Source organism: Acipenser ruthenus, chromosome 13 (genome assembly GCF_902713425.1).
Source record: "Acipenser ruthenus chromosome 13, fAciRut3.2 maternal haplotype, whole genome shotgun sequence".
NCBI lineage: Eukaryota > Metazoa > Chordata > Actinopteri > Acipenseriformes > Acipenseridae > Acipenser > Acipenser ruthenus.
Genome location: NC_081201.1, coordinates 27802123 through 27825593, shown reverse-complemented (window position 1 = coordinate 27825593; position 23471 = coordinate 27802123). Strand labels below are relative to the sequence as shown.

The following is a 23471-nucleotide window of genomic DNA, read 5'->3' as shown; positions in this document are numbered from 1 at the left end:
AGACATGAGCTCAGGGATGTTTATAGTGCTGTAATAGAGTAGAAGTGGCTTGGTGTTAAAGTTAATGGCTAGCCTGTTATACTAGAACTTTATTAAGAAACCAAGCTGATGTGTAGTGTTTGAACTGCAGCATATTTTAGAAGCACCACAAAAAAGGGATAAAGATCATAAAAGTAATGCTTTTCTAAAATTGCCATAATGAATGATCCTGATCACAGGTTTCGTTTGTTTTGTCATTTGGTACTATACAGCTGCCATAAGGATAGTGGTGCAGTAATTAAAATGTAATCCCAGCTACAGTGTGTGGTTCTCATAGCTCCTGGACTGAAGGATTAACCTTTAAGGCAGGATTACTATTCGCTGCTAAAAAGATTAGGACCCATAAATAATTTCTGGTACACATCCACTTTCTTATAGGGCGGAGTCGCTGAGAGAAAATAGATTTGGTTCCAAAGATACTTTCAAACCTTTATCCCCCTGCTGTAAACAATACACTGAAGTGTAGAACACAAGACAAATTTCTCCACAGCTCTCCTGTTTTTCTTTTTTAAACAAAATTTAGCAACAAAGCACTCTACCTGTAGGGTTTCATATTTCGGCTAAAGTTTCATAGTGTGTATTAAAATCAATATTTTTGTTATTATAAATTACTTGGGACTGAAATGACAGTTATTGTTTTGGTCACAGCAAACATATTTAATTTTCTTCCCCCAAAAAATGTTGTATTGGAAACAATATATTAATTTAAAACACAAGCTTTCAAGACCACAAAACAAATTCAAATTTCATTTCAATGGGAACCATCCTCCAGAGACTAGTCACTAAAGTGGATAATTCTTTCTCTGAGAAAATAAATCTAAGTGAAAATGGGTTAGAAAATTATGAACAGCATAATGTTTAGCCAAGTAACTAATTTGTTAGACAACTGCGCTTTTTTATTTTACATTTCAATCAGTCAAACAGACATACTGCCTTCTACACCACAGAGGTGTAATAAAAATCACATCTGGACTGCCGAGAGGAAAACATTTAGCAGAAACTACACTCTACATTTTTTCAGGGGTTTCCAAGGATTTATTTATAAGGTGGCAGGAGAGACAGGCTAATAAGAAACAGGGACAACATAATGTTAAACCATGCACGTACAAATGAGTAATGCAAGCTTCAAAATAAAAATATGTAATTCCGTAGGGAACTTTTTTTTCCGAACAATCAACACATTGTATCACTGGGTCTGGTGGTGCCAAGGATTGATAGAAAACATTTGTTAGAAAGAAAATCGCAAATCTGTCAGAGTACATTTGGGTCCTAGGGGCTTCTTCTCCCTTCCCTGCGTTGAATTAACTGTGCGCCTTTCTGATACAAGGGCCATCTTCAGTGAGTCAAAGAAACATATCTTGAAAATAGTCATCAAACTCTTCTTCCCTGTGGGGCAGAAATAGTGAACAAACATTAGACACATCTCATTAGATACAGAAAATAACACTTTTCTCTCAATTTTTACACAGTCGGTATAGTCACACAAATACATTTTTTGGCTCATGTAATGTATTAAGTCAAGGTTTCCATTAAAAGAGAAGGGAAATAAATTTTACCAACCTTGTTTTCTCGTCTACACTTGGCGCAGGACCTTTCCAATAGTCTGCATCAGAGGGGCCTTCTGTTTCATCACAGTTGTCAGAATCTGTATTCCAGAATAGTAAATTGAAGTCAGCAAAATCCTAGTACAGCAGACCATGCATTTCTCTATATCTGACTAGCTCGTAATTAGTAAAAATTACAAACAGAATTGAACTGTATTGCATGTAATAATGTTCCACAACACATGTGCACTGAAACAAAAGAAAATGTATCATGAATAGAGTATGTGTACCTCTATCAGATGCATCCGAGTCCTCTGAACTTTTAGGTGAATGACTTTCTGCTAAAGAAAAAAAGTAGGTCTCTAAAACACTATATGAACATAAAATGTATTCCCTTCCATACTGTCCTTGCCATTGTCATAATACATGTCTTCATGCAGTTGAAATACTGTAGATAACTGTAAAGATGTCAATGTAAACTTAAGAGGTTAAAGAAAAACACAAGCAGTGCTGTTTCTGTTGCAGGTATACTTCAGATACAATGTTATATAATAGCTCAGTGTACAGTAGTGTACTACTTCTCTTTCAGGGTTGTTTTTACCCATGTGTGAGAAGCTACTGTAACACCTGACTGTGCAGTAGCTCTTCCAGCTGATCTCAATACATGTTTTATATATTTTTATATACATACATAACTGGTCTATTTCCATTCAAAGGTTCAAAGGTCATATTGTCCAAGATTTGAATGTAATGCAGAATGCAGTTCGGTCCTGGCACTATTTGGGTCATACTTTAAAAAACAACTTTTTGGAGTGACCAAAATAAGTTTACACTATAAAACAAGCAGGAAACGATTCAGAACTATAATTGAACTGCTCCATTTCAGCAACTATCTTTTTTTAGTCCACTCAGGAAATGTATCTTCTTAAATGCACTTAAAATTAGGACCCTTGGGGCTCATTGTTTAACTGTTTGTTTTCTTCTTTCCAATGATCCATTGCCTTTACCTTTTCTTTTCCCCTTGCTTCTGTGTTTCTTGGTCACTGATGATTTGGATTTTTTTGACAGTGGTTCATCTTCACCTTCCTCTGTTCTCTGCCTCTTCTTTGGTTTAACTTCTTTCCTCCTTCAGCAAAAGAAAAGGTTTATTTTCAATCTGAAGACCAGTGACCCCTCAACAAAGAAGAGACATGTTTTGGGTTTGTTTGTATATTCACACTGGTCTAGTTCTAGCCAAGAGGGAAGTGTGCCATTACTGAGCCACCCACTAGCATTATTTGGAGTTCTCACAATAACATACCAACCACTATAAGTGTCCACACATCAAAATTAACTCAGTTTGTTCTCTTTTTGCTGCCAGCGAAAGCAACTGCTTTGTGGAGAGCAGCAATCAGCAAAAAATGAAGGCAGTCTTATATGTCGATCTTACCTGTGATGGAAGTTTAATTTGAAGGAACATTCTGGACACAGTCCTGAAAAGTAAATGCAAAAAAACTGCATTTGATTCAATGCTGTAATATATTTACATCATTTAAAATAACTGTTTTTCTTAGTTCTTGGAAAATATATCAGTGTGGAACAGTTTCACCAGCAGCTTAGAGTTTATTTGTTTCTTTGTAAAACTTCAGCCTTGACCAGTGACTGTATCAGTTTTGGGTAATGGCAGTACATTTTACACCACAATGGGATGGTTAGCACTAATCTTGGACTACCTTTTCCAAGACAACATTAGGTAGTTCAAGACTAGTTCTAATCAGAACACAGAAATTAGTTTCAGAAGTCCCAGTATCAGGCAGATCTGTTGTATGTGTCAGGAAAACATTACAAAAACAAAAATGTACTGGAAAGGGTCCGGGTTTGGTAAAGGATCATCAAGTGAAACCAAGTGCCAGCGTTCTGTTATACCAAGACTGCGTAGCTCACACATGAATGGCATTTTGGTTACCCTCTAAAGGGAGATAAGTGAACCAGCACACAAGCTTCTAAAACATCCAATGCTCATCCATCCCATTCAACATAAGTCTGCATTCAATTCAGAATATTCCCATCACAAACAAAATGCTTTTTTAAAAAAAATATGCAAGTGTGAAGTTATATATATATATATATATATTAAAACAGCAACACTGGCTTTCAAGAAACAATTGTGCCATAATCAAGTGACACTAATGAGATTTCCTCCTTCTTGCAACAAGAGATAGCATTAATAGTAACAGGATTATCTGCACAGGCTTGAATTAGACTAAAACAATAGTATAGACCTGCAGGCCCAATCCGTCTTGATTGAAAGTCTGACTTACGCAGTTTTACAAGGGCGTTCCTCTTCTCCCCTTGTTCAACGTAGCCAAAGTTCACCTCCCAGCTTTTCAGACCGTCCTTTGTATCACAGTTCTTGTTTCCACAGAAGAACTGGCCTAAAAAAGGATGCAGTATATTTTAATATGCTCAGTAAGGTGGCACCAGACATATTCATATAGTTAAAGTGTAAGCTTTACATTTTCACCTTTTAATGATGTTTGCAATTAGAGAGTGTTTCTTATTGCAATTACCTAGTGCAGTGTTTTGTTTTTCTGTGACTGTGTTAAAGTGCTTTCTCCTTACTTCAGGAGTCGCTATTCAGTTCTAGTTGCTTGCCATAGATATGGAACACAGATTAGATCAGTCAGTGTCGCCCAGTGATCTACCACTTTGTATCAAGTTTCCTTCTGTTTTGCTGGCAATACACTTCTGTGCACTAGACGGTGCTAGCAGTTGCAAATATAGCCTATATAATGTATGTGACAGACACCCAGAACTGAAGAACAGTTCCTGAACCTTAAAGTTAATATCAAGTAAAAAAACAGAATATTTGAGTAACTGAAATAAGAACTCAGACATAAAAAGGCATAGAAACAGTAACAAAAAAAAGGTTACTCTTCAATAACTCTTTACATGAATGCATTTGAGCAAGACCCACAACTGTGTACAGTTGCATTTTACTGTCTAATTAACCCAGATTCCCAAATGATGACATTGCAATTACCTTATGAAGGTTTGTATGTTCGTATTTCTATATATGCAGTTGCTACCCTGATGCAGTTTTTCATAAAGTGTAAGGGTTTATCTAAAAAAGTCTCCTGTTGCTGTGACAGACTTATTGACCTTTCATCCCTGAAACTCATGTACTGATTTAGCACTATCCTTAATCTGGTCATTAACTACCGTAGGATTAATACAGGATATTCAAGATGTATTGAGAGGAAGCTTTGTCACACATATGGGCCTCCACCACCATTTGCTTCACAAGAAAGCTATGTTGTTCTTACAAGGCAGTTATTGTTCTATCCTGGTTTAGGGTGTATTGACAGGCTTTGATGAGTGTTGAGTTCGTGTAGTTGCACAACAAGCCATGAGAAACTAAATGATGCAAAACTAAATTTGTGCGGGGGGCGGTTCGCTGTTGATGTCCATTAATGCATGTACTGGCAGCATTGTATCAACTGGTGATGGTCAATTAATCTTGTGACCTGGGCAATACTGAGTTCTCCATGGCTTGTTCTGTACCAGTACCAACATTCAGAACTCTACTTTGGCTAAGTAAGCCACAGCATGTGTGGATATACTCCAAGTAATTTTATTCCAATGCTGTATAAATGACTGGACTTTAAAGTATAATGTGACTGTAACTATTGTGATGACATTTCAGGGCAAAAGAGAAAACTGTTCTATAGAAATCAATGTTAAATGAATCTTACTTGACTTCAAAGCGATGCAATGTTTCAATGGTGAGCACTGAAATTAAACAGAGCTGGTGAGGTCCAGTAATATAGGTTTTCATATGGGTGAATAAAAAATGGGCTCTTGCAAAATGCTGTAATTCAGTGAATGGACAGCTTAGTATGTGTTGTAGTGTAAATGGTTCCCTGAAGGATCTGTAAATGTCAGCTTTATTTACAGTATCTCATCTTGGCACAAGCAACATGGTGGGGATATGCAATACATTTTTTTTTCTGAAAATGTACAACCAAATCTCTTTTCGAACATGTTTATTTAATTTGCCTGCTTCAAGTAGGGTCAGACTTGTTGTTTAGCTGTCAAATCTAACAACAGGTTCAAGCTAGATGCTGCTGCAGATAAATGCACTGCCACAAGGCATTCACCCTTCACCTATCTTTCAAAATGATAATTGCTGGATAACTACTGTAGGTCAATCTGACCGGGTTCACGTGGTTTCATATGTAAGTATAAACTAGCCATGTAATGTCACTCAGTCAACACTAGCAGACAAAGCCCAGAGAATGACCCCTTTCACCTGTAAAAACTGTGAAAGGTGGCCCCACAGCAGCCAGCAGCTGTCATTGCTAGTTGCTTTGAAAGTTGTTGCAAGTAAGAAATTTGAATTCCCAATAATGTTCTTAGACAATTTTAAGAAACACGAGCTTGCCTGCTACAATATACCAAGTGTTTACTATTCACAAGTGTTAAACTTCATATTTTGACTCCACCATTAGTTGTCACAGTAAAATGGAATGTAAATCTGATAGATTGGTTTGTAAACTGAAAAGTAAGTTGTTGTTGTACATTGTATATTAGTACGTTTAGAATGGTTGCATGCATCATTAACGACCTAACAAATGTTAGGTGTTAAGAATTAAGGTTTAAGGTCATTGCCACAGTTTTCTTGAGATACAGATTTACTGGAACACAATTAACTTGACGATGTAATACTTGTCCTTAGTGGACTGCCATGCCTACCACCAGTATCATCATCTGAATCTTACAAAGATTATTTCTCAACAAGTTCCGTCATAAGCTGCTAAGTAATAGATGGTTTGTGTCCTCAGATACTTCAGGTCCCCCAAGTAAAACTACCTCTAAGCTCATGCTTAAAGCAGCCATAACACAGCTGCCAGTTTAGATTAAACCTTTAACTTGATTACAAGTCAAAAAGCACAAGAGGTCAGCTATTTCTTTCAGCTGGAGAATAAAAGTCCTGCGTTAAGGGGATTGGGTTTTTGTGGTTTTATGGTTTGGTTCAAATAAAATACAAACTCTGCAACACCCACATTCATGCTTTGTTTGCATACTGTAGCACAAAAGCCAAATAAAACATACCAATGTACTGAGGCTTCTGTGTACTTTCTAAATAGACATTATGAAAACCTCCCAAAAAAAAAAAAGTTTTTACAAAAAAACACTCAAGTCATTAATGTAACCAGAAACAAAACAAACACTTTAAACAAAAAAAAACACTTGTATTCTCAGACACCCCCACCTTTTCAATGTGCTCTATTTCCAAAAGCACGGTACTGTACAGTATGTTGTAAAGAAGCAGTACTGATATTCAGTGACAATGTACCATTGTTAATTACCTCATAAAATTATAATACTTGAATTAAAAAGAATCCAGAATGCATCACCTAGAATGTTAGCATTGAGACATAATTCAAACAATAAAAAAATAAATTAAAAAAATAAAATAGAAAATATTAACATAATTTAGATATTTTATTTAAAGATCTGACATTTCAAAATGCCAGTTTTTCGTTAAGTATGTAATTTAATATGCTAACGTTTCAATCAACTTTATGTTAAAAAGTTGTTAATTCTATAGGTCATAGCTGTATGTATTCAGTTATTTTCCAGTTTAAAAAAATACTGTCCCTTGTTATTATTGTTCACTTCGAACAGTATTCTCTTATATTTGTGTATTGTTGTACGTATGGCCCCCCAGATCCCTGGTAGCTAATGTGTGCCAGCACTTCCCCTGGTTAGCAGCAGGCCATGTGCAGATGGACTGGATTAAAGGTGCTTCTCAGTTTTTCTCATCCGGCAGCGGTCACTGCAGTTAAGAAGTGCACGTGACTGTTTTAGCACCGGGATACAAATTGCACCATATTGAACAGACTTTTGATAATACAGAGCAGTGATACTAAATATGCATAGGCTACCAGCAATCAGAAAGTAGACATGTTGTACAAACCTAGGCACCACTGATTCTCTACAAAATTCAACCATAAGTAGAAATGTTATGGGTTTAAAAAGGCGCTACATATTTTTGCAACACTTGATAATGGAAGAAGAGGTTTATATTTAACTTGAAGTTCAATATTAAATAGGATGGAAATTAAAGGAGTCTTCAGTAAAAGTTACAATACTGCATAGCAAAGCATCTTGATTACTAAAAAACTTATTGTGTTAAATGCATGAGTAGTACCATGGGTTTAACTTTCCCTCCCAGCCAATTAGCTAATTCTAGCAATGATGTACTATTTCTTTGTTGTGGGGTTCCCTACATACGAAATGTAGCTAATCACTAAGCTTAAAAACACACGTATGTTAGTGGTAAGCTGTAAAACAGCTGTACAGTAACAAAAAAAAAAAAACAAAGTAAGGAGAGTGACGAAACTTCTTAGTGTAATCTCAGCAAGCTGAGTCTTACTGGTGATCGCATCATCTCATTGTGGCACTGACGCACTATACGTTTGGTGTGGGGGTTCCCTATACACCCTGTAGAAAATAGGCTATCAGTATCATGAAAAACATTTCATTATCTCCACTCACAGTATTTGTACATGTAAAAAATATACTTTTCACATGCTCCGACCTACAAGAAAAAATGAAAATCCTGAGCTGGTTTAGGGTGCTGCAGTATTTTGTAATGGCGACTAGGCTAGTACTGTATTTAATGTCTTGCCACTTGGCAGTCTCCATTGAATGGGTTTATGAGAAAAGCGGAAGGCAGTATTTTCACAGGGACATGCACCATCTCGACAGATGGTATCCTTCAAATCGGTTAGGAGTTATTCTTTGTCCATAGCACATTACAAAATAACCTACTGACTTCATAACCAGCCAGAACAAGGTAATTTCAATTTCTTTTTAATAAAGATAATCTATTTAGGGTTATATGTCCCACTACAAAAGCTATTCTTTTATTACTTGCAGTTATTATTATTATTTATTTCTTAGCAGACGCCCTTATCCAGGGCGACTTACAATTGTTACAAGATATCACATTATTTTACATTATACAGATATCACATTATTTTACATACAATTACCCATTTATACAGTTGGGTTTTTACTGGAGCAATCTAGGTAAAGTACCTTGCTCAAGGGTACAACAGCAGTGTCCCCCACTGGGGATTGAACCCACAACCCTTCGGTCAAGAGTCCAGAGCCCTAACCACTACTCCACACTGCTGCACACTGTTAATGCTAGCTCAGCTTCATACTATCTTAAATCAAAGAAAGATAACGCCTCAAAAACTGGAATGCCTAGTTTTAAATCCTTGCCTTGGCACATCAGAGGATTTGAAAGAAAATTAAATTCTAAAAATAAAATCTCTTTTCCATAAATTCTAAAAATAAAATCTCTTAGCAATATCCATAGGTGCTTTATTAATATTCTGAAGCATATAAACTAATTATATCTCCAAAGAGCATAGCTTTTTCAATAATTTAGAAAAATGCTTGGGAGTCAGTCTTTTACTTAATTAGATTTGCAAAACTGGGATGATCACATAATACATTTCCTCAGTCGAGAGGGAAATCTCCTTCACAGTTTCTGTAATATCAAACCGCTCACTGTGAACACCTATAAAGAACCATATAATACCACAATGCTATCATTTAACATTAATTATGTGACCAGGGGGACAGATTTAAAAAAAATAAAAAAATAAAATAATAAAATAAAATAAAAAAATTCTATAACAATAGTTCAGCTTTATGACTAGTTCTTTTCTTGTTTTATGGTGCCATTTAATCCAATGGTGCAATTCAAAATTATAGAAAAAAAACTACTGAATCTCACCTAACTGCAAAAACTGTCTTTGCATTAGTTTGCAAAGCAATCCTTTAACGACTAGCTACATGAATGAGGTATTTATTAGGATAATAACTATTAAGAATGGATAAAGGCTAGATCACAAAGTACAGCAGTAGTATGATTATGTTATTGTCGTCTGCTCTGTTTAATGGATTAGAAAACAGCTTGTTACTATGTTTTCTACTATGGAGTAAAGAGATTGATGGAAATGTTTTATTTTTGCCAGCCTTTGACCTGTTAATTTCCTTTGCAGGAAACATCATCTGAACAAGTTTATTGTGTCACATTTGACACAGAGCATCTATCAATATTGTGGCACCACCAAATGTCTATTGTCATTTCAGCAGTTCAATTCCATGGACTACCACAACACTCAGTTCCTAGCTTACAAAGGCTAACAATAAATAGTTTAGGAGATACAACATTTTGAAAGCGAGTGGGAGTAACCCAATCGCCAAACTTCATGTGGACCCCATTCTGCATGCCTATATGCATGTCTCTTTTAGATACTACAATCAGCTGATCTTGCTAAATCCTAGTCATATGTTGTACAAACTTCAGTGCTGACTTGTCCGACTTTTAAAAACAAACAAACAAAAAACTTAGCAAACATCCATTTACGGTTATTTAGCTCCCTCTAGTGGTTTCTAAAAATGAGATCCTTACAAAATAAAAAGTAATGCAGTCCTGGTTGATTGTAATCCAGAAAAATGTGGCCCAATTCTGCTCAGAACTGTGAATACATCTCACTAACTGAACATTGGATGCTTTACATTGCAGTATTGTCCATATGGACTGAGATCACAAGCAACATATTACTTCGGTAATCCTTTCCACAGAATGAGTCTTATTTTGTATAATAATAGCATTTGTGCCCTTCTAATCTTAAGCCATTTATTAACATGTTACTTTATTGTTTATACACTGATATGCAGTGTTGTAACATAATGTTTTAGCTCTGGGGCGGAAACATCAAGATTCTTGTTCTATTGCTCAGGTCACCAGTTCTGAATCCAATCAAGTATTGCTGGATCGAGTTAAAGAGGTTGGTGAAAAGAAGACAGACTTCAAGTACAGAGCAGCTGAAACTGATAAGCTGAGAAAGGTTAGATTAAGACTGTACTAAATGTATTATTGTTCATTTTAATTTTGGACTAATGATAAAAAAAATGTGTGTTGTCATTAAACGTTTATTAGGTATTCTATCAACGAGCATAACTAAATAATCAATTGAGTGCCTGTCAATACTCATGGGAACCAATGTATTTACTGATAACTGGAATTAAAATCAGGTTCATGTTAACTCCTCCAGGTTTCCCTGTATCTTCCTATTTTGTCCTTAAATAACCCTATAGATCTTGTTTGCATTATATTTCAGGCCAATTACCCTTAAATTCTCCAAGGATTACCTCATATCCCAGCAGTGCTCTTTATTTTATTTTACAGCTTTTCACCATCCTTTATAATTTAAAGAAGGGAATTCAACACCCCTTTTCCAACATAAAATGTATTATCAGGTAGAATATTCTACTAACATAATAATCAATATTGAGAATATCTTTTCATTTTTAACATATAAACTAGTTATTAAAACATGAAACTGAATGATTGGAAAATTAAGTCACCTGCAAAGTAAGCTTGGAAAATAGCAGATTTTTACCTTTTCCTGAAACAACTTCCTTCTCCACTTGCCATCTGAAACCAAACTGTTATAAAAAAAAAAACCAGTGAATTTGCAAAGCAACATCATGCACGGATTTGTTATTAATTTAACATGAAATTGGTTTTAAAGTAAACATATGATCACTTTAAGTAAGAAATGCCTGCTTGTACAAGAAAGCAAATGGGCTAGGCAAATACTGTCACCGTCTGTACAAAAACAATAGTATTCAAAATCAATTCAGACAATCGAATTATCTTTTTAAAGCTTGGTGGAACAAATAAACTTTTATTTGCATTTGCTTTTTGTTATTCTTTTCTACTTTTACCTTGTATTGTTTGTTCACTGTCTCTTCGCCAATGAAATAGCAAGCATAATCCCCTAGTAAAATGTATTTTCAGTGTAAAATGATACTTAAAACCCTGCAATTGTTATGGAATGAAAACTACAAGTGAGCATCTTACGCATTATGCAGAAGAGCCAGGGACATGTTGTTAGAGTACCCTCTTCTCATCTCACTAACTAACTAGAACAGTAGTTCATCACACAACACTGCCTGTTACTGTACAGTGGCATCCCCGTTATTCAGAAAGTAACCATACATTCCACTGTTCATAGTTTTATAGATTACCATTTGTGTTGAACACAACATCTTGAAATGCAATAAATAATATAAAGCTATTGCAGTATAAAACTTGAAACTTGGTAACTGTAAGTGAGCAGTCATTTAATTTGTACGCAAGCATTTGGGGTTTAAGCTGAATTATTTCAAGATGACAGACATGCAAGGCGGAATTTGACATACATACCTTGTTTTCTTTATATCTGCTGAGATCAGCAATGCAATATTCTTTGAATAATTTATCATAGTATTTCTTTGCCAGATTTTTCTCCCTGGAGAGACAGTAAATACAGTAATAACCTTGTTTTAAAAAAAATAATAATGAAATTACAAAAAAGCTTTTAACTTTTTGATTTCTGATTATGCAGTACATGATTACTATTATGAACAGACAATCAATCTATGTATTTAAAATACAGTTTAAAAAAGAATGCATATTTAACAACAGCCAGGTCAAAGTGAAAACAGATAAACTGTGCCATAAGTTTTAATTTTTTCAGTTAGAATCTAGAATTTAAAAGATAACAGCTTAATACATATATCAAGTCTAAGATAAATCTTTAGTATTGTCTTTTATCAATTTTACTAACACAACTTACCATGCTGTTTTAAAGTCATGTAAGTTTATAAACATCGCAGATCTCACACCTTGCATTTTCACTCATCTTTAACTACAGGGCACTTATACTGAGATAGGCACAAGTGCTTATATATGAAACCAAGGGAGTTACTGCATTCTAATCTCACCAAGCTCATGCACCTATTTGCTTGATTATACAGTATGACAGACACAGCTGTTCAGGCAGCGCTGGACCCGTTCTTCCCTTTTTGATTAACATTAGCAGATTTGGAAAAAAGACAAGACCTTGCTGTCAAAAACTTGCTTCGTTCCAACACCTGTCTTGTTTTTAACTGTTTTGTGAAAACACGGTGTAAATTTGAAACAGTGCTTAGAAAACTTACATCGATCTGTTTATTCGAATGAGATATGGAGAAAGCAAGGCTTACAAAAATACATCTCTGCGAGTAATGCACTGTAAGCAGAGTGGAAAGATTTACTCCAATAAAAATCAATCTGATAGTTTTGTTGGAAAAGCACCAGAGGGACTAATTGTTCCGTTAGAGGCATCCCACATGCAATATATCTGCAGTACATTTCCGTGCAGGTTACAGCTACATTTTACCAAGTCATATCGTCTTCATCTTCCTCTCTCCACAGGAACCGATGGTTTTCCTTGATCACATCCACATCTGTTTTGTCTTTTTCTCTGAAAAAATGAAATGGAAACATACAGTGCATACATCAGGTAGAGTGTATCCTCTCGAGACTTTAAAAGGCCATACCGTTGGACAGCCACTGTTAAAAATATACTTCATAACCATCTAGCAAGTTAACAATTACCACTCTGAACTATTAATAAGAAATAGTAACTCAAGGAACTGTATCTGCTACGGCAATGACTTTTAAAAAGTCACCAGGATGTCATGAACAGACATCACTTCTCATGCTGCTATGTACGGAGTTTTGGTATTCTCAACATAATTACTGTTAAATGATATAGTAGTATTGTGTTTAACTTTTTTTAACATACTTTTCTTAATTCAGTACTTACACTATTAAGACATGTCACGCTACTTCACTTTCAGTGGTTGGGTGTGTTTTTTAAGAGGTCAGACAGCTAGACTGATCTGCTTTTCTGGTTATGATTACACTGTTATACTTATTAAGTAACCTTGAATGGGTCTGTCTTGCTTACCAAAATGAGCTACAGTAAATAAAACCAAACGCAGTTGAAAACTACATTCTTTTATTTTGTGTTTCGTATTTCCCTTTACAAATGCCAAATTAACAGCCATTACAAACCGTGCATGGCAGACTTTTACATTCCCCTAACCACAGACAAAGGAAAGCATGGTGACTGTTGCCAAGCAACGGCATTTAATAAACAGAATCCTTTTCATTAGGCAAAAAAAAAAAAAAAAAATCTTTGGGTCCCCTACCTGTTTACAAATGATTACCAGATGAGTCTCAAACAATACATTGCTGCATTTCAGGGGTTTTCATTTTGCCAATAATGCAATTAGCATATTTTGTTTTGTTTTTACTAGTTAGTATACACAATGTTGACAAATGTCTAAATATACAGAATGCCACAAATCTAAAATCTATGCAGTATTTTATGGTCTGCACATGTTGCTCAGCTGGCATAGTCTATTTTTATTTAACCCTTCACCCTTATATTTACTTCACTGCTAGCCAGCTTTAATAGCCAGCACAGATTGCCTACACTACAGAATGAGACCTGTGGCTATACACAATTAGCATTGAAAACTGAGATGCATGTATCATCTTTGAAGTTTAACAGGGTTTTGAATCATATAGCAGTGTGCACTTCAGAGGGTCAATGCAATTATTAGTTACTTAATAACCAATACATTTGGATTGTTGCTAAAGGGACTGTTGTAACAACAGCATTTTGTTCTAATGATTATTCTTTGGGCAACCAAAGGGAGTGACAAAGAATCTGATCGGTTCTATAACTATGATACCGCCAAGCCAATTGCCTCTATACACCCAGAAGCTTGGTAGTGGAGGTCGGCAAACTGACAGAGGACAAAGGCCAGCCCTGTAGGTGTCATCTTGAGCTAACTGGGCACCTGGCCAGTAGAGGCCACTGTAGACCCCTTGACGATTTTGCCTCCCTAACCTGCGGAAGCACCAGAGTCAATGCGACGCTCCCTGACTTCTCACAGCCAGGGCATGGATCTGCGCTCCCTGACTGTATGACTTACCCTACACAGCCACTCAGAGATCTTGTATATTACTAAAGGTACTTACGTGGAGCGCTTAAAGTCCTCCTCCTTGCCACCATAAAACAATATATAATCACTGACAAACTTTTTGTGTCTGTCATACTGCAGGGAACTAATTAAGGACAAAGACACACAAAGTTAGAACAGAACACTCATTTGTGCTTTTACTGCACACTTTCAAATGATCACAACTGTAAGCAAGGGATCCCTAGTATACTTTTAAAAGGCAGAAGTTACTTCATTAAAGTAACACATCACATCTGTTTCTATTTAGTACTCCAAAAAAGTCACATTACACAGATGAATGTAAGTTTTTTGCAAAAATAAATAAATAATTTAAAAGGACTAAAGAATTTCCATTGCATTTTTTAATTTAGTAGTAACTGGCCTACAGGAAAAAATATGGTTTGGACAGTCCTTGTATTTCTGACTTAACCACCTCATAACCAGAGGTCACAATCTGTGTGAGGAATGATCCAATGTAAAGGTATGAAACTTTCATACTGCCAGAAACAACTCAATATAAGACCATTGCATCTGGTCACAGTACAAACCATAAACTGAAACATCTTATGGTCATACTGTATGACTCCAGCAGGAGCAAATGGCCTTGAATACAGAACGTAAGGGAGTGTAAACCATTCAAAATGTAACCTGCACTGCTATTAGGAGCCACAGTACTGCGTTCTGTACTTTTTAGAGAATCCCTACTGGCTAATGTACAATTGTTTGTGTAAATCAGTTTTCTGCTAAAAACAAAAATGGGACATTTTTCCTAAAAGAAAAAAAATGAATAAAAACAGCACGCGCTCACACACAAAGCTAAACTCTGTTCCATTTTTTAAAATGACTTCAAACAGCTGTTTACACTAACACAAAATTGCAGGAAATTAAGTCATCATTGAGAAATCGCATCTCTGTTTCATGACGCATGACGATTTCAGTAACAAAGGGAAAAAAAAACTATTTAAACCATATTTTGCATTTGTCAACTTTTAACATAAAACAAACCTAAATGTTGTACTTCTGAGGCACAATATTTGTGTTACAAAGTACAGAAGCTGTTTACGCTTTAAAGAGCAACCCTATAGCTGGAAGGGACAAAACATACTAAAAGGCACACGTGTCAAACTGTTAATTCTACTTTTCCTGTCCTGTTTTTTGATCACTGTGGTTTAAGAGGCAGAGAACCTAAAACTAGAAAAACATAGCAGTTTTCCCATGTTTTTCCTATGGTTATACTATGTATGTACCATAGTTTACCCTGTTTTGCCATGTTTAGTAATATGATTTACCATACCTTGATGGTCTTTACAATGCTTAACCATTCTTTACTTTGCGTTATTACACTTTGCTGACCTTTTACTCATGTCAACCTACATGCAGAAGAGTGACAAGTTCTATAAACTTGTTCAGTTACTGAAAGAGTGTGTAATCCACAGAAGATGAAGAGAGACAGTCAAAAATGAGGATTAAACATTCAATTACAAAAGCAGACCATTTTTCCAAGTAATATATGGGATTTCAACCTCTGTTCCATCTGCCCCTCTTTGTCCCTTGGCCTTAGCATAAATCACATTCCCTATGATAATTACTATATAATGTTAAGGTCCTATAAGCAGTTATCTTGTCGTGCATTTTATAAAATCTCTCTACAGATTAAACCCATCCCAAGCCTTCTACAGCAAAAGGGGACAACAGAAATATAAAAAACAAAGCATTAAAATAAACCCTTTGGCATTTATGTCTAACCAGTAAAGACGTATCTCTAGACAGACAGCCTGCCCCACAAGGCCTAATTTTGACTAACAAAAACCTTTCCTGCTGATTGAAGTTTCATCCTCCAGAGGCACCTGTGCATCTACCATCATGGCAGCTTGACTACTACTGTTTGTAAACAAGGACCAATGAGCTTGAATGCTTTATATCTTATCGATATCCATCTGAAGCCATATTAAGAAGCCGACTTGACCGTTGAGATGTTTATACTGCAACTCAGGACAACAAGAAAGAACTTAAAGGATACAGCATTCATTGAAATCAAGTGATGCCGTCTGTTTCTTGCTTCTTCCCTGTAAAAAAGAAAACATGCATTAAGATCCCATGTAACACAATTTTATTGATTATGTTACAAAATACTTTTCTAAAAATACGTACGTTGCTGGACTTTTGAACAGTACTGTACTGTATATGCTCTTGAGACCTGTTGCCACTATGGCCTGCATTTTGTTCAACACACTGTACAAGGCACCAACATCTGGCTTGCAGAACGTTGAATTTTGTGTTCAGAGATTCATACTCAGATGGCTTTAAGAAGTTAATCTTGCTACAAGTTCTGTAAAAGTTGTGTATCTTTTGTTCATTCAGATCTTAAGTTGAAACCAGTAAATATTTACACACCTATCCCATTCTTGAGCTGCGAGATGCTTGTGGACCAACTTAACATGCTTTCCTTTCTGAAATGTCTTTTGGAGCAGAGGGTCATCTTTACGTATCCTAAAAAATAATTGAAAACATAAATAAATTAGCCAAATTAAACAGCATCTAATGTATGTTTTTATTATACATAACAATAGCTATCAATGAACAGATTACAGAAACTTATGTAGAAATGGAAGAAAGTTATCCAAAATCTATGATGCCTCAACCTCCAACCACACTTAAATCATTGCCTCACAGTGGCATTTGGATCAGAACCACACAAAGAAATGACAGTTAGATTTCTGTAACGTGGTCTGAAAACACTCTATTCATAGTACATTGAGGTAGCAGTACATTGGTATTGTCTGTGGCACATACAGCCATTATTCTATTATTTTAAAAGGATACTATAGATTTTCTGCTTAAATGCTCCTGCTAAAAGCATCAGAGAATAATGATAGACAGCACTAAAGATGTAATTCTGAAGTATAGGTAATGCAGTTATAAAAATGTGCTGATAAGACATTGGTAGTCCATTTCTAAGCACATCAAAAACAGCAGACATGATACAGTGCCCAAGGTAATGACTAATTCACGGGAGACCTTTTTTTTTTTAAGCACATCCCTCTTCAAGAAGCTCTCTAGAGCAACATATTTTTAAGAAAGTCATTTAATGCACTTACATTCCACCTCTAGGGAACCGACTTAAGCCACAAAAGAAAAGGATTTGGTTGTCCCTGTATATAGTGGCATTATTGAGACCTGTCACATTTTAAATCAAGTGAATAGACGCAATAACAAAAAATACAGTAACTACTGTAACTTCAAATACTGCAAAGCTTCAATGGCAAGTGATATGGATTACTATATAAAACAGCTGCCAGTAGTTTGGTCCGGGCTTTTCATCACTTGAAAGATTTATAATCTGAGTTTTTCACCGTCTTATGAAACTGAGATGTAGCTTTACAGGATGATAATTAATTAAGTATAACTCTTTATTAACATACCTTTTCTTTTTCTGGTCAGATGTTTCTTCTTGAATTTCATCATCACTAAAGTCTGAGTCATAACCCCCAACACCATGTACCTGGAACACATTATAAACAGCATTTCAACACTGCCACCTTGTTTCAGTTTAGATTTGTGATGCTGAAGCTATGAAGGGTGAAACATACTATATTAATGTGACATGTATTTTCCTGGAACAGGTTGAATGGTTTATATTCTAGAAATGATTTACTAGCTGTGGCCAACCTATTTGTAATACTGTTCTGGGCATATTATGATACATGGTGTTTTTTCAAGTAGCCATTTGTCATGACCATTCTGCTCTACAGCTTAAACTAATCAATCAATGCTGTGCAGCTTCCTAAAAAGTTATGTTGTGGTATATGCATTTGGAAGGTACCAGGTTATCATCAGCTTGGTTTAAAATATAAAATATGCTTAAATGTGTGTTACTCAGCTGTGCACACAGTTTTTCCTCATAAGTGCAGAATGATTTTTCTACCTCAGTTCATTATTTAGCTGATGGAAATAACATAGGGAAAAAAACTCAATGTGTACTGCAAGCTACAACAAACAAAATAAGCAGAATCTGGTCATATTTCCCATAAACTGCTTGCGTCACACAGCTATATTAAAACTACCTCAGCAAGCTTGAGCAACTAAACACCAGACCACAAAGGTTTCAAATTTACCAGCAAGGATGGATCATCAAAATGGTGACCTTCTGAGCTGCAGGACAGAATGATTCTCGTATGTTTCTATCCATGCAGGTTTACTTCATATTTGTAAAGGAACTCTGTAAACCCATTTAGTAATCAGTTATAGAGCCTATATTTATGATCAACATTAATCATTTAAATACAGTACATATTAGCACTGCAAAATACTCAATTATCTGTTTTGAATGAACCTGTAACTAGTTTTGTTACTTAAAACAGCATACTGTATTCTTTTTTTTATTAGCAATCACTGTGGTTTTCCATAGAACATTGATAGTATCACCTTCTAATGGATTTGTATTAGTGCTTCTGCACAACCACAACCTCTGGTAATAGAAAGTGCAATTGAATATGGAAAATTAAGGGGATGGGTTTTGTTATTAAGACTTGAATCTTGGGAAATCCAAACAATGGGGTATATTAATAAAATACTAAAAAGGAAAACATGCTTATCTTTAAATATTACATTAGTATAACTGAATCCTCATCCATTATATAAATGACACATTAATCAAAAATAAAAATAAAAGCCCATGCCTATTTGATGCTCTCAATCTATAAATCATCATGTAATCTTCTGACTCTGGCTTTTTTTAAATGATTGATGCACTGCACAACAGAGAGCACTTGTTAAAAGCAATAATACAATTACACCATTACATCTCACCTGCAAGCCTCAGCATTTTTCAGAGGAGCTCAATATTTGATATACCAGTTCAATGCACAGCACACAGCCTTTTAGACAACAGTGACATACTGTGCTTTGGATGTTATTACAGCACAGGGGCTACATTATTTTCATTAGATTGGGTTGAACCCTTGTCAGCTCTAAAAAAATATGTATCGGAATAATTTAAAAAGCTTAGGGATGAACAAATCCATATGTTCCATTTTTTTTTTAAGAAGCGATATACTAACCTAAGCAATCGGACCCATGACAAAAGTGTACCAGTACAGCCCCCTATTAAAATAACCGATGTTAGCATTAACAGAACACAAAGGTCGTTTTCTCAAGTTATACATACTAAATTTTAGTTGAACTCTTTTCACACTTCAAACCTAGATTAAGGTTAACAGATAAAAATGCAACCTGAACTTGATACATAGAAATAGATTTGTATCTGTAGCAGAATACCAGATGTTTATGACATAATGTGAGACAACCAGTGGCAGTTTAGCACAGGTAACATGTCTGCAATTTGAGCACCATGCAATGTTTACAAGAAACGGATTATTTTACCTTTCCTATATCCCGATCGTGATTTTGTTGGAAAATATATTGCTGTGATAAGGCCAACAATGGGCGGAACAGGTAAAATAATAGTTTTGTACCTGTAAAACGTTGAAGGTCAGACAGACATACACTTTTTAGAGTTACAAAAATACATGCTTATACAAGAAGTGATACTGTAACGAAGGTGGGAGCATATGCTGGAATATTAATATAGATAGATAGATACTAGAAATACAGTAATATTTGACTGGTTGATACATGAGACTCGGTAGCGTATTTTGATAGCGTACATCTATTCCGTGTGCTGTACAAAGAAAATGGCTTCATACAACGTTTAGACAACTTAGCAAACTGCTCTTTGTATTAATAATCGCGTCTACCTTTACAAGATTCAGTGATCTGTTTTTGTCCATGGTTTCACTACGCTCCAGTTTCAGCAGCGATTCGATGACGTCATAAGGCAGCGACGACGGAAGAAAGGAAAGGGAGGCACATTAATATTATTATTATTTTTAAGAGCGCATTCCGTCTATATGTTTAGATGATTACCGACCTGAGGGAGGAGTATGTTTCTAAATTTAATGCAAATGAATATTTCTCCGTGTGTTCATAAGTAAGAAAAAGTATTGCGTTTTTTTTAAGTGTTATTTAATCAGTTTGGCCGATATACTTGAGTTGCAGAAGTGTCAAATATCATCCGTAAAAAAAAAACCAAATAAACAGTGTATCTGTTATGGTAATTTTTGATCTGATAGCGGTGTAGTGTTAAAAAGTGCTACATCGTCAGACTGTGGTACACGTACCAACACTTGAGCCTTGTAATGTCAGAAAGCGATACGTTGTCACAAAGTGGTACGATGTCAGATTTTGGTACAGGTGAAATCAATTGCAATCTGATGGATGTTTTCCAATTGTCAAACAGAGGTACATTTACCATTATATTACTGTGCATATTTTTTTTTTATTTTTTTTTGTTGCAAACTTAAACTGCAAACAGACAATCAGTTGTTTTACAAAAAGATGTATAAGACGATACTGTTTTCTTAATGGTGGAAAAATATGATAAATTACATTAATAATTATGTAAAAGACTGGAAAGTATGATAAATTAAATTTCCAATGATGTAAAAGACTGAAAACAGCATAACGTACCAGATTTGAAATGGCACTTCCCTGCTTTTTTAGCAGATGTTGTTTAGGCATGCGTGAGCAAGTGCAGTGCGCTACATAACAATTACCACGTACCTGGAAATAACACTTCACCGGTTACAACCAAGTAAGGTGGTAATTGTGTGGAATTATGAAGAAATATATTGTTTTTTGGAAATGTACCAGTTAATATTATGATTTATCAAAGCTTATTGGTAAATGTCAGGAATTATGAAGATATATATATATATATATATATATATATATATATATATATATATATATATATATATATATATATATATATATTTTAATATATATATATATATATATATATATATATATATATATATATATATATAGTATTTCAGACATTTACCGATAGCTTGTTCATAAAGTCACTTGGTTATTATTGAGCTTTACCAGTAAATGTTTGCAGTAGAGCGTTGTCGTGTTTATTTCTGACATTACTTGCTAAATGTCGACATTTACCAGTACATGTTGAGATTTGCCAATACTGTAGTTGGACTTACCGTAACATATCTAAACCAACCACCAGAGCATGGATGGTATGAATGTCAATGTTATAAACTGTTTCAGATTTCAATGCGATTCCTGTTAATGTTACAAAAAACAGTCCCCATTCATAAGATGTTCTCTCCCCATGCATGTTTGTTTTGAATGGATGTTATCTAGCAAATGTTCTGCGCAAGGAAATTGCATCTATTGCCAAAGACAGCCACTGTGAAAAACAGTATTGGTAGTTAGACAATATGTTTTGTTTTAAAAAAATCTCAGTGGTACTCACTCGTTTGTATAAGCCAAGTCTACAATAAAAAACAAGTTCTATGATTCATGGGAGTAGATGTCTTGGTATGTTTCACTGTTGCTGCAGATTACATCATCTTTGAATAGAATCAATAGAATGGAAATGATGACCTACCCCTGGTGAGTAGAAAATAAAAGGTTAGGAATAGAGTAAATGTAAGAATCTGTTTTCTAGCAAAGCAGGTCAATTACCGGTATTCGTTAAAATATGAATAATATCATAAATATTTACATTGCAAGTAAATTAACAGACCCACGAGTGGCAGGTTGATTCAGTTTCATTGCTTTAGAAAAGTATAAAATGTGTGCATGTTATTAGTTTAAATGAAAGAAAGTTTAACCCGACAGAAGTACAGTATACTTGCTAAATTGTTGGGATAGTATGCCATGGTCTTACAACACTCCATAACTTTTCAACTTGCATAATGAGTTTGTGTGAGATGGGCCATTTGTATTATCTCATGAAGACAAGAGACCAATTATCCTTAAATTTTTTCATGCTGCAAAACAAGGTCATAACAAAAAGGGGGCACTGCACAGACTGCTTGTTGCCAAAAATGAACAACAATCCACTTATTCTTTTAAGTGACTGAATTGGCCTCAAGGAGAAAACTTGTCAGAAAGAACTTCAGTCCTATTCAGACTCTGCTGGGTTTGAACCCCCCATTGCATATAACAAAGAGCCCCCATTTAACAGCATCTGCATTCTGAGTATCTAGAAGTTGGAAAACAGTCAAGGTGCTTAGCAACCAGCCAAAACAGAGTTTGGAATAGCAACTGCAACTATTTAGCACTGGTTTTGATACACAAATAGGTGTTCATGGTTTGTTACTTGATCCTGAGTTCAGTGCACCAAGACAGGACCTTGCCTTTAAAGGGGTAAAAGGTCAAACTTTTTTTGGTTTACACATACAAATGATTATCAATCACATCTATAAACTAGGTTGTTATAGGGAGAAGTGCGCAAACAATTACTTTTTCATCAGCTTCAGGTTCATCACCTATACATATGTTAGTTGCATGTTTTATAGCAATGTATAAATGTTCAAGCCATACCAATTACAATCAGACCTGTTTATAGTGCTGCTTGATAGAATGTGTAAAAGCGGTTCAATAGACCGTGGTCTTTATGTTCTTGAGTATACACTGGAGTGCTCACTGTAGACAGGTTCTCATTCTGTGTCAGTGGCCTCTAATACCAGTTTGACTGTACATTAAGACCAACTTGAAATCTGCTTCCATAGGATCAAAGACTACATTGAAATACATCAAGTGATATATGTGGCTCAATAAAATGTGAGCATTCTCCCCTCTGAGCTAGAACTTTTTTAATACCATCTTTAGAGGAGAAAAGTAGAGATGTGAATCCCAGTATCCTGGCCCAATTCCAAAACAGACAAAAGTTCTGACCTGGTTAAATATCTGAATACAAAGTAAATTAGACTGTAAACATAATGATTTCTCAAACTACCAATGACAGGAACAGAAACAATATGGTGCATATCTGTGGTTCTATCCTCTATATATACCTTCAAATAAATAAATAAAGCATTTCTGCAGCAGGCAACATTACAGGTTCATATTACGATTGTAAGTCGCCCTGGATAAGGGCGTCTGCTA

The 23471-nt window shown here is 35.3% G+C and overlaps 1 protein-coding gene across 2 annotated transcripts; it reads right to left on the bottom strand.

The window, feature by feature from the left end:
• Positions 1-1271: 1271 nt before the first annotated feature.
• fra10ac1 (FRA10A associated CGG repeat 1) lies at positions 1272-20359 on the bottom strand. 2 transcript variants are annotated; one of them, XM_034031705.3, is made up of 14 exons: positions 20255-20359; positions 17921-18000; positions 16893-16988; positions 16519-16564; positions 14518-14594; positions 12863-12946; positions 11866-11950; positions 11057-11102; positions 3884-3997; positions 3013-3055; positions 2591-2709; positions 1874-1924; positions 1600-1684; positions 1272-1425 (listed from the first exon to the last, which is right to left on the bottom strand). In XM_034031705.3, the coding sequence occupies exons 1-14, from the start codon at positions 20285-20287 to the stop codon at positions 1383-1385; spliced, it is 1002 nt and encodes a 333-aa protein (XP_033887596.1). In that variant the 5' UTR covers positions 20288-20359; the 3' UTR covers positions 1272-1382. The 2 variants fall into 2 exon arrangements, with proteins under 2 accessions (XP_033887596.1, XP_033887597.1); XM_034031706.3 differs by having other exon boundaries at positions 1874-1921.
• Positions 20360-23471: the final 3112 nt, after the last annotated feature.

What these genes read in the sequence shown, in the direction of transcription:
- fra10ac1 (XM_034031705.3), bottom strand. Translation starts at nt 20,287, where the DNA reads ATGGACAAAAACAGATCACTGAATCTTGTAAAG. An exon ending in GATCACTGAATCTTGTAAAG is followed by an intron (nt 18,001 to 20,254) that starts GTAGACGCGATT and finishes AATGTGTTCCAG; the next exon opens with GTACATGGTGTTGGGGGTTA. An exon ending in GCAGATATAAAGAAAACAAG is followed by an intron (nt 11,103 to 11,865) that starts GTATGTATGTCA and finishes TTTTTATAACAG; the next exon opens with TTTGGTTTCAGATGGCAAGT.